Here is a 12,662-nt window from a genome sequence, read left to right as displayed (position 1 = left end):
GATAAAATTGATTAAATGGCATCTCTGTACAAACTTCTGTAGCTTTTATTTTCCTTTTCCTCTTGTGTAATGCCAGCGTAATACACATTCACCTGAAAACCACAGAGGGAAGACAGGGAAGAGGAGAAAGGTGCAAGGCATTTTCAGCAGCAAACCTCACTCTGGGAGCAACCGTCCCACTATAGCTTGCTTTCCTCTCTGTTTGATATTTGGAGCAATAAGCATGCTCAAAGAAAACAATTCTGATGAACTGCTGGGCTGTGGGCTTTTCTGGAGATGCAGCCACCACCACATACCCCATGCCAGTTGCTCTTTCACATGATCAGAAGGCCCTGTGATCATCCAGCAGCCGGGTCCTTTCTAAAGCATGAAAAGGCACAGGAAGTCTAGGCTACTTGTTGCAAACTGGGGCCAGAAGGTGTTCACCTACATTCTCTATGATTTGGCTTGAGTTTTGGCTGAAGTGGGTGCAATGTAAGTAGCCCACTTCCCTCCACAGGTACATCTGGTCCACTCTTGATACAAAATGGTTTCTAACCAGGCTGCACCCATGGCTACCCAGACAGCATGCTGCGGTCAGTTTAGGAAAATCAGGAGATGGAGCTTCCCCATCACATGTGCAAAAAGGTACCAGGCTGCGGGATTGCCATGACTGTCTCTGGGTTTTGGAGTTTATGCATGTGCCTCCTCCACTGCTCACCAGAGAGCTTGCCTGGGCACCTGCCAGAGCTCTCACTTCTGCAGGCACATGGGTGGAAAGGAGATCCAATGACATTTTGAGAGGATTTGTTGTTTGCTTCAGAAAGGGGGAAAACTTTATTTGCTCTCTGTACTTAACTTACACTATCATACCCACTTCGGGTAGTATTTTTCTGTTTTTATAAATATAACTGTAGAGGCATTTTTGCCCTTCCCAAAGGTAAATATTTTCTGTTCTTGAATGTTGCATGCTTCTTGTGTAAGAAACTCAGAAAAGTTCAGATGTTGTTGGCATCCCTAGTGAAGTCTCTTGTGAAAGCTTGTGTCTGTGTCTTGGTATATAGCAATGAGAAGCTGAGTCCTACGTACTTCTTAGTCACACAAAAGTCTTTTACTGTTTTTCACTGGTTTTGTCTTCTTCATTTCTTTTGATCGTTCTGCTCCTGCATCCTGATAAAGATTTTTTATCAGAACTCATTTCTGTCATAAAATGAAAGTGGATGATCTGCAGTCCACCATCTCCCAAATAATTGCTGCAGATACTGACAACTATTTGGCAAAGTTTCATGGCAGCAAACTGACTGAAAAGTTGAGAATTACAAAATTAAACTGTAGGGTAAGTTTCCCAAAGGTCTGCTGACCATATCCTTCACAGAACATTTCACAGGCCAGTGTGTTCCGTTTTACATTTTCTGTGCCTCCAGTTTCAGAGTCCACTTTCAGCTGGAGCAGTGTGTGATTTTGAACAGTACAGAAATGGGGACAGAAGCTCTCGTCTGTCCTCACTCCATGACACCAGTACAAGAATTAATAAAGACAAGAAAACCATGGAGATATGAGGCCTTTAAAAAATGAGTCTTTATACAGTCGCCTCATCTCCGCAAGCAGCTATGTAATCAAAAGTCGAAGGGCCCTTTATTTATTTGGTTGATCAGTTCATTTGGGCCAGTTCTCCCTGTGACACTGAAGCACAAATACTGTTTTATTATTACAAATCGGCTAATAAGCATGAAATCCTTAGTGAAACATCAGAAAAGCACAGCAGGGAAGGAATGTCCCACAGCGTACATTAAAACTTCAGGGGAAAACATAACCTCTCTTCCAAAAAACAAACAGCTCCAAATGCACCTTATCATCTGCATAGTTTCTTATTTAATTTGAAAACATTATACCTTGACAACAGCTTTATAACATGCTTTCTTACATGACTATTGCATGTGTGAAGGGAAATTTGTTCCACCAAGACCCCTCGTAGAGGAGAAATTCCTATGCTTGTACAGGATCCCCACCTTATCAGGTGGAAATGCAAAAAACGTGTATAAAATGCACAGCTATTGAAATCAGTGTGTCTATGTGAGTTGAACCTCTTTGTAATTGCTAGATGCATGTGTATGTGTGTGCTCATATGCACATGTGTGTGTTCATATTCCTGCAGCTGGATCAGTATCCTAACTGGCTTCTGCTCTTGCTTCCTATCCAAGAGGAGGGAAACCAGTTCACTCCATTGCAAGCTGCATCTGCTGATGCCATGTCTATCTATCTACTGTATTTTTCAAGGAGGATGTTAGGAAAAAATAACCTTTATGAGACAATCTGAGAAGCATGGATTCAGATTTGAGAACCACTATTTTATTTCAGGGACAAGGGAAGGTTTTGTTTTGTTTTGATATTTATCAGTTGCAGAAATGACATGGACATCTGTGAGAGAAATTACCATGGTGGTCTGTTGACTGAGTCTAAAGTATGTCTTGTTTCTTTTTTCTCCTCCTCTCCTCCCTGCATCCCTGTATGTATACACAGGAGCTAACGCATCTGCTCCCGACCAGCTGAGCCTAGCATTAGCGTGGAACAGAGTAGACATCGCCCGCAGTCAGATCTTTATTTACGGGCAACAGTGGCCGGTACAGTATATATACAGCATCTTCTACTGAAACAGTTTAAACGCTACTCAACATTAAATCCATTCTGTTGGCAGCGATGGTTTAACACAGTATAGAATATACTGAGTCATGCTCCCAGCAAAACAGAATTCCCATTCACAGCTCCTGAAGGCAGGCGGTTACAAAGACGTTAGTATGTTTGCTTGTTCAAGGAAATGGTGACATCTAGCGATGCCTTAACACTGAGAGACCACACCTTTAAAGAAACGGGAAGCAACACATTTATGCTATCAAGTAATGATTCTGCAAGCTGAGAAAAGCAAGTGTCTGTTTACAGACATGTTACAGTGTTAGGCTATAAACAAAAGGCAAGGCAAAATTGCTCTTTTTGCTCTTCAAGCAGTGTTTTTTATATAGAAATACTGAATTTGATGATGATCAGATGTCAAAATATGCTGCACAGATGCTGGAGGTTACCAAACAGGCCACAAGAGCTGATCAGCAATGTAACTGAAGAAACTAGCTCCAAACATGAGCTGGTGTTAATTTCATGCCCAGCATTGATCTGCCTGCTTCATGGCTGCCTCATCCTATGCTCCAGCTGCCAGCTGTGAGGACAGGCTGCCTGGCCAACACCATTCCCCAGGGGCCACCATGGGCAGAGCTTCTCTGCAGCAGTGGGAGGGCTGTAAATAGAAGGTATATTGAGTGCTGCGTGGGGCAGAGGAGGAGGTCAACTCCCAACTTGTGCTGCAATTTTTGCAGTGGTGGTTGTCACCCAGAAAGGAAAAAAACCAAACAGAAGGACTCTACCTGTAGCTCCTTAAAGCCTACCATATCTCCATTTGGAAGGTGTAATTGGATCACAGTATTCATTAGTGTGACACTTATTTTGCCACCATCATGAAAATTTCATAGGCTATCATTAGATGAGCATTTAAAACTCCCCACGGAAAAATTATAACAAAAGGAAACTCTCCTGTTTAAATATCCTTGCGTTAAATGTAGTGTTTGGAGCTTGCTGCCCCTTGAAGAGTTTCAAAAATCCTTGCTTTTTCAATTGAGGAGTGAATTATTTATACAAATATGTATATATGGACTATTTATCTTGTCTTCAAGATTGGGCGTAATTATTCATCAAAACATAGGAAGAATTTTTTAATGCTACTAAACTGTCCGTATTTTTATCACTCCATCACCACATTGTAGCAAAAATTTGCATAAATGCTGCAAGCTGAAATCATTTCACAAGCTAAAAGCTGGAAATATGAGATAATTTCTCATCCTTCTGACATTCCTAACCTACAAGAGATAGAAAATGAGAGATTTGCATAAGAAGACCTCTTACATTTGGCCCTTCAAAGAAATGGTGAAGCTATTTCTGCTTCCTGGGTGTCAAAGTTTCCCTGAGTTTCCACCCCATGAACAGGAAAAAACTAGTAAAGCTAGAATGAAAGTGAGTGTGTTCATAACAAATGTACCCAGTATAGATAAAATGTTAGTCAGGAAAGTGAAAAATAAAGATGAATAATGAGATGGTGAATAGTGTGAAGGTGTGGCCACCAATTTCTTGGGTTCTAGTTCCTTGGTCCTACACTGGATTTCCTAGGGTATGTAAATCTTAACACTCTGACACTCATTTTTGAAATGCTGCCCTGAATCAGAGAAACTAATAAAGACTAAAACTGTGATTATCCCAGTTTAAGGTAGGCAGAGCTTAAACTCAGAATTTTGTCAGGATTTCCTCTTGTGCCAGAGTGACGGGATCAGCTGGATACAGCCTGCAATGCCCAGGAACGGCCTGAATTAATCACTTGCTTTGCAGGTGGGCTCCCTTGAGCAAGCAATGCTGGATGCACTGGTGTTGGACAGAGTGGATTTTGTGAAATTACTCATAGAAAATGGAGTAAGCATGCATCGTTTTCTCACCATCTCCCGGCTAGAGGAATTGTACAATACGGTAGGGCCAACCTAAGGCAAATTTTCTATCTCTATATTCATTGTCGTAGCTCCCACTCATATTATAACAACATGATGATGCACAAGGTAGCGAACACGTGTTGCAGGAATTTTCCATGTTAGAAGTCCACGTTGTCTGTTAGTTTTGTCTCCCATGTAATGGAAAATGCTGTGTCTTACCCACTTAATCTGCTGTGCGTATTTTGTAAGACATGGATGAAGCCCCACACAGTACCAGCTGATCTCTGGTTATTGTAACTCCAGTATGACAGACCTGAGATTTAGGCAGATGGCACTGGCTGGAAAACAGTTACTGGTGAGCTAGGACCTGTAGGAGGTGATATATGACTCCTGACAGTATAAGCCATTATGGTTTCTGAAAAATCTTGCAATTCAGCCACTAGAAAACAAATAGAAGCAAACTTCTTGGGATAAAATTATGAATTCGAAGGGGAAATCTGATGATTTCAGGAGGTCTGTTACAGTGAAGGACTTCTCCATGTCCTCACCAAATGTTCCAAAAATGAGAGTTTTGACTTTTAAAAGCCTGTTTGCAAGTTTTAGATCTTTGCATTTACAACTAACATAAAACTGCACAGGTCCAAATTGCTTCTGAGTTCTCAACTGCAAAGTACATTCTGGCATTCACATCATTATTGCCCACCAAAAGAAACCAGTAAGTTAGAATTGCTAAATGGTATGGAAAAATTCTGAAAGCATTGTCTAGTTTTTAGTTCTGCTAGTTCTGTCTGTTGGAGAGAGTTTGTAATACAGTGCATACCCCTTCCCAGAAAGTTTTTTTCTGCCGGTACTTTACAAAGCCCTGCAATCATAAGCTTTCACACTGGGCTGTTATCCAGAGATAACAGAAGTCAGTTATGATGATGATAACTAGAAGTCAGTCTTTCAAAAATATCAAATATGAAAAGAACTCATTAAATTAGTGCAAAAGGAACAGGTATCCCCTCTACCCTTGAGACAGAATCCCATCTGATCTTTGATTGGCTTAAACTTTGCCTATCAACTAGAATCTATCTATTAAGAATAGAAAGCCTATGTATGAGCTTTCTTACTACAGAGATAAGCATTGTAGTTCTTGTGCTAAAGCCAGTTCTTACAGGGAGTAAGTTAGAGGAAAGCTTTCAGTTCTACTGCTAAAAGAAGGCTTTTTTGAATAAATTTATTGTGACCTAAGAAAGCACCATAAATAATTTATGTAAGATTTTCAAAAGATATAGGCTGTAAAATGCCTAAACTACCAATTCTGATACATGACCTAATGATTCCATAATAGCTTTAGCACCAAAACAATTACAAAGACAGTTAAAAATTACTAGATTACAGCACAAGCCCTGAGAATGATCTGGAAGCTATAAACCAGTGAATCTGACTTCTGACATGGCAAATTTGTAAAAATACGATAAAGAATAGAATTAATACAACCAGGGGATCAACTTTATATTAAAGAAGAATTTATCTGGTTTCTGTAGGAGAATGTTAAGCCTTAGTAATCTGTTACCATTTCTGAAGCCAGCATGCAGGAAACTAAGGGTGTTGCACATGGTCCACCTGCTTTTGCAAAACTGGTTTGACAATATTTGAAAACCTCAAATGTTATTCAAGAGATATAGCTGTCATGGCATAGAAGATAAGGAGTACTTGGGGTTTAAAAACTACTTGAAGGATAGAAAACAGAGAGTAGGAATACATGGTCTGTTCTCACTACAAAATGACATTATGACCGGATTCATCCAAGACCATGTCCTGGGACCACTGCTGTTCAGCCTGTTTCGAGATGATCTGAAAAATAGTAGCTACTGAAGGGTCAGTGTTGGCAGGTGATTTAGCATCACTCAGGGTAGGCAAAGTTGAAGCAGCATATGAAGAATCACAAAGAAGTCTCATCATATTCAGTGATTGGGTTACATAAAACTAAGTCTTGGCAAGTACAGAGCAATGTATATATGGAAACACTGACTCTGCACATATGCAGTGGTCTCATCTGTCATCAGTTACAGCCAAACAGACCTCCATAAAAGTGTCTTAAAATATCAGCAAGTCGAAAGCACAACAGAAAAGAAATATACAAGTTGAATTGTAGGAGTCTGCTGCAGAATGTTTTGCGTATCAAGTGGAGTCAAAAGAAGACAACAAATTCAGACTGTGTAATGCTGTTAGTGGCTTTCAGACAAGACAGCCTAGATGAAATGTCATGCTCTGGGGTTCTCTGAGCCACCAGCAGTGGAAGTGGAGATCCTAAGCGCAGGAAGCTGACACTGAAGGAGCTGGTTTTACTTCCACTGTCTCCCAGAGGCTGTGCTTGTTGTGCTGGGCTTCTGCTTTGCCTAAGCTAGGAGACTAATTTGATATATAGGGCCTTAGTTTTCAAGCAGTGTGGCAGTTCTTGCAGTTTTCTTACCGAAGGTTTGTGTACAAGAGAAATCAGGTGAAATAATGCTCTTATGATACTCAGATTTATTTTTTTTTTGATTGATTGGTAACACTGTACAATTAAAGTGCTCAGTTGCCTAATTTTTAAACAGGTAAGGTGAGAAAGCCATTTCAGCAAAACTATTTTATTCTTCTCTATTTGTCCTTTGCAGAGACATGGACCATCCAACACTCTGTATCATCTAGTCAGGGACGTCAAAAAGGTAAGAGTCCAATAGACGGTAGGTTGGAGATAATGCTGTGATTGCTTTCTGTAGCTAGATACAATCTCTGTTTTGCATGAGCTTTCAGTGGAGCCTTTTACTTCCCCTGCCATTACAGAATGGCCTGTTTGTACGTACCAAATACAGTGGTTTTGCATACAAAGCACAATTAGCAAGTTATTTGGCTTGCTTTCTCTGTGGTTCTAGATGCGTGGGTAATAGCGCTTCTGCTAGCATAATTGTAGGCTCTTACATATCGTGTGGATTTATGCTGTTACCTGTATTTTTCCATACCTGCAACTATTGTCAAAGCTAATTTCCATGTTGTCAGTTTACTTCTGAGCCTGTAAATAGCCCTTATCCTGTGCTGGATCCTGTTGAAACAGTTCTTTGTTCTGTGTTGTGTGGTATATTGTGGCCATCTTCCTCACCAGAAAAAAAATAAAAAGAAGCAGTACAGCTTTCCTCTGCACCTCTTATCAAGTTAATTTCAAACATCTTGAATTATAAAGAGTCATTAAAAGGACAGGACAGAAACACAGAAACGCATAGTGACAGGAAGGAGTTACCAAATACCTTCAGAAGTGTGTTCAGGATTAAAAGTCTTACAGCAGTAGCAATGAATGAAAATCCCTTATCCTCTAAATATATGGATCAAGTAAGGAGATTGAGTCTGCAGCTGACCTCATCAGTATGTACAGATTACAACCTTGCACATTACGTAAGTCGGACCTCTTGAGTACCATGCTTGAGAAAAGAAATTTCTGTACATGGGACTAGATAGAAGATTGAAAAAGGAATGGAGATTTTTTTTTGTAAGACCACAGGTTTTGGTGGTTTTTTCTGTCACTGACAGCTGAGCAGAACTGAAGGCAGCTAGGGGAAAGGAGTGGCAATGCTTCATAAATCATCTTTCTCTTAAATAATGCTGCAGAACTATCAGTAGTTATGTTTAGGGAGGTTCTGGTGGTTTTCTTCAGTTAGCATGTTACGTTGCATCATCATTGTTCAACTACATGTAGTATATTAAGTGACCATTGGAAAGTCTGAAAAGCCTACAGAAGAAAATGGAACTATTCTTAACACAGAAGTCCCCTTCAATGGAGCAGAGTAAACCCAGAATGCATTTAGACTGGCTACTTCTCTTCAAGCCCAAGTTCCGGGAATATTTTTTTTTGCTAAATATGCAGTTATTTATGTGCCTTCAAGAGTTTGAAACAAGCATCATTTGTCTTCTAACTTTAAAATACATTTTTCAAAACCTTTGTCTCTTCTAGCATCAGCTTTCCAAATCCTCCTTCAAAGGCATAGCAATGTGTATGTTGAGTAACTAAATAATATTTTTTCTGAGTCTCTAACTAAGGCTTTTAAAGGAGCTCTTGAAAAAAAGGCATCAAAACAGGCAAAGATGATCAGAACTCATAGGAATATACTGATAGACATTGGCAGTAAACTTGCACTATACTCAGTGACATTATTCATTCCATGGTGATTGCTAAATGTTCGATGATGGTCATTTTTCCATAAATTCATCTTTCTTTCCTCTGTCCATATACAAAGTCTCCAGTAATCCCCACAGCATGAAGTCAGTGTGCACTCTTATGGGAATATAGTTAAGGGCTTTAAAAACAAACAGCCTGATGCAGCCCTCTAGTACCTTCATTAGAAGGGGCTGTATTTCTCATTTTGTCAGTGATGAGGAACAACCACAATTTAGTCAGAGAAAAGTGGCAGCACCATAGCCCTGATGTCTGAGCAGATTCCTTACCTGACAGCCTAGCTGTAAATCAGTCAGCATATCTGACAATGCTTTAAAAGAAAACACCCCCTTGGAAATAACTTCTTAATGGACATCACTATTTGAAAGTGAAGTGTCCCACCATGCATGAAAACCAGACCACCTGCTGATGCTAGCTTTTTGAGGTTTTATCTATTTTGATGCCAGTTACCCAGCCTCTCTGATTTAATTACAGTATCACAAAATATAGATATAAAAATGTGGTGTGTCTCCTTGAGACAACACTTCAAGCATATGCACACTCTGTGCTTTTTATGCATACAACCAATTTTAAAACCTGCACTTTTTAAAAGGGCGTATGCTATGAAAAATTAATTACATCTGCATCATTATGAATTCTCAAATAGAAAAGACATGCTTACAAATTATAGAAGCACTATTTAATTTACTACTATTGTATTACATAGTCGTATAAATCACTAGGAATTTTTTTGTTTGTTTTTTGGAAAACCTCCCTGCCTGCTTAATAAAGCAGTAAGTTTGAACCTCAGGAATCACCACGTCCTGTTTGTGGCAGCTTGTAGACACACATGGGTGCATGCACTTAGGCTTGCACACACACAAACACGTAAGATGACAATTTGTTTTCTCTTTGGATATCCAAGTATTGCTGTGAAGACTGTTAGCCTGGGCAGCATATTGTAAAGGCCTGGAGACACAGTCTTAAAGAATTTACAGTGGTCAGCGTGCTTAAATTCGGCATATATTAACAAGACAAAGTACATTTGAATCACCCTGCTTTAGAGACAACTGTGCTCTTTTCGATCCTCTCAGTTCCATAGCTACATACAGAGACAGTTTTGCCTGCACCGTTTGCATCATGGCCTTTTTGACATCCCCTCTCAAGGGTACGGAATTTAACACAGAAGGTTGACCTCCTTCCCTAGACAGTAGAAACCGATACAGCCAGACTAAGCTGGAAGAAACCCGTATTCGATATCGAGTCTGTAAGTGGAGGTTGCCCTCTACAGGTTGTTTCTGAAAAATGCTCCCCTGGCTCGACTGGCAGATGTAGATCAGTAGAAATTAGCAGATAAAATTTTTCTTTAATCCAGAAATTGTATGTAATCAATGTATCTTAATACCACTCTGTGGTGATGCAAGTTTTCAAAGTTTTTTTGGACTGCCATTGTCTGGCTACGTTTCCAGAGAACTAACAAGCAATATAGAGAATTTTGAAAGTGTTATTTTTTCCTCAGGATGCAAAATCAGCTGAATATAAAAATGCACTTCAAGTGAAAAAATACTGTAATTGGTTAGCTGCAGCTTAAAGTTCAAGTTTCTTCGGGAAAAGAACAATGCATTAGCACTGAAGAGCTTGTCCCAACAGAGAAGGTTATTGACCAGGGTACCTTTCATACTCAAAAAACAAACCTTCTTCTCTGTCATTCCTGATCACCTTAAGCTGTACTTGAATTACCCCATCCAAATTTTTTGTGATCTCACAGTGGTTCTGCCCTACTTGCACCACTGTGCTTCATTTACAAGGAGACTCACCGCTGCCAGGGTAATTTGAGATGTCTGCTGGTACAGCAAGTGCTTTGGCACATGCGTAACTCCTCTCACAAGGGTGGTACAATTAGCTTTACTAGACTGCTCACTTTGGAAAAGCAATCGTTTGGTAGCATGGAGCCATTCATATGTGTATGTCTATAATGTGTATTTCTGCTGTGAATTTGTGAGTTTTCTTTAGGAAAATCTTTCAGTATTATAATGAGAGGTTTAGATGCGTTTTTTATTAAAGTTACTCTATCGGAAATTTTTTATCTAAGTAAGTGCCTTTATGAAATTTTAGAAATCAAAACTACATGAAGAAGTTCATGCTTCCTAACACATGCTGATGCCTGTTGTGTTCTCTTAATTGCTCAAGTATTTTTTGCCACTTAATAATATCAAAGCATTCAGTTCTAGTGTCTTACGTTAAGACAGCAGGAGTCTGTTTTGGAGCTACAACTCCCACTTTTGGCAATGCCATCATCCTTGTTCTAGTAAAACTGTCAGTGCGCTAATCATTATGGAGAGAGAAGAACATTTTGGGGAAAAAAAACAAACAAAAAGCATAACAGAATTCATCTTTAGATTTACGTTATTTTTCCTTAAACAGTTCAAAAATAAAAATGACAGCATTCAACTAAACTAATATGCATTCCGGCAAATCCCACCCACCAGATTAGCCAAGAGCAGGACAGGTGGAAAAGGTTATGCTAAGGGATATTGATGAAAGACAGTTGGCAGATCATCTTTTGTCACTAAATTCGCTTGATCTTCCGTCCCTTTGAATCCCAGCCCATTGCTAGGCATGGTGCACCCCAGCACTACCTCCCTCTCACCTTCCACAGCCTTTCAGTGTGCTCTTTGAACTGTGGGGAGCAGGGAGGAAAATAATCATTGCTCTTCCTGGCTGAAGTACAATAGGAAGGAGGATCTTTGCATCCACTTCATCTCTTCTGCAGAACCAGTTGCCATCTGCTCTCCATTAGCATTTCTCTATTCTGAATCTAATAAGCGCAAATGCAGGGAAGCCAGGCAAATATCTGCAGATATGCAGATATTTCCAGCAAGACATGACAGTCATAAAATTGCTCTGTGCTAATAACTAACCTTCTTTTGATGACCACATAAAAAGAGCTACAGGCTAAGTGTAGTCTGTGCTGTATATCATTATAGGAAATGTGGTTATTTAATTACAGTGCACTGGAAAAGTTTAAAGCTAACAGTTACAATTTTCTAGTCCTTCTGCAATGTTGACTATACAAGTTAATTTTTTACTAATCTTCTCTTTTTCTAAAGCTACTGCTTGCCGTTCACGGAAGTATAATTTACCTCTCTTTCAACCTTTAATTTGTAGTCACATCTCTTGCACAACAACATACAGGACAGAGAAGGATCTGTAAATCTACAAGGTTCTTAAGGACAACTGTAGATCTGGGTGACCTATTCACAGTTTGCCGAATCATGCCTTCTTTTCTGGTATGGAACTGCAGGTTGAACCATAATGGTCATCCAAACAATTCAGAGGCAGTGGCGTAGAGAAGGAGGCAAACTTCAGTTTGAGTGCATTCCCTTCCCGTTAGCTCTTTCCTCCTATAAAGTGATCAGAGTTGGCCTTGTGGAGCTCCCAAAGCAGGGAACAGAAGAGCAGATGTGCCCACGCTGGTGTTTTGTTCTTCGATCACCAGAGACCCCCCACGAAAACTTCACCAGCACATCCATGAGATCAGCCCAGGCCAAAGTTGTTCTGGCCTGCTAGACGTCTCTGGAGAACAGAAATGCCCAGTTAACTCAAAGGCAGACTCAGATTTGTATGCAGTAAGAGACAATCAGTTACTGAGAGCTTTCTTCATAGCTTTGCAAGGCATAAGTATTGGAGGACTCACAGCCTTAGCATTGCTGTTTTCAGGCTTGACAATGAAGAGAAAGAAGATATGTGCTAGAATGTTCACAATGTGAGGGCAATAAGACGTGGACATATTTATCATTCTTTCCCTTGCAAATAAAAGGTGCGTGCTGAAGACATTGTGTGTGTATATATACACATACATATACATGTATATATATATATTGTATTTAACAGAGAATAAGAAAAGAAAAGAAATGGAAAAGCAAGTATGTAGATGTCTTTTCCAGGATCCTGCTGATGACAGGACAGTTCACCTTCTGGGATACAATCTC

General features: G+C 39.8%; 1 protein-coding gene across 1 annotated transcript in view; it reads left to right on the top strand.

Moving 5' to 3' along the window:
• TRPM3 (transient receptor potential cation channel, subfamily M, member 3) overlaps window positions 1-12,662 on the top strand; it is a gene marked incomplete at its 5' end in the record, with an annotated part of 92,552 nt that overhangs the window by 31,237 nt on the left and 48,653 nt on the right. Inside the window, 3 exons of the mRNA XM_010010638.1 lie at window positions 2,500-2,600; window positions 4,405-4,539; window positions 7,142-7,192. Of these exons, the coding sequence (XP_010008940.1) occupies window positions 2,500-2,600; window positions 4,405-4,539; window positions 7,142-7,192 (287 nt within the window). The remainder of the gene's footprint in view (window positions 1-2,499; window positions 2,601-4,404; window positions 4,540-7,141; window positions 7,193-12,662) is intronic.

Source organism: Nestor notabilis, unplaced genomic scaffold (assembly GCF_000696875.1).
Source record: "Nestor notabilis isolate BGI_N333 unplaced genomic scaffold, ASM69687v1 scaffold2123, whole genome shotgun sequence".
Taxonomy (NCBI): domain Eukaryota; kingdom Metazoa; phylum Chordata; class Aves; order Psittaciformes; family Psittacidae; genus Nestor; species Nestor notabilis.
The sequence above is the reverse complement of the archived record's forward strand: the minus strand, read 5'-3'. Positions and strand labels throughout refer to the sequence as shown.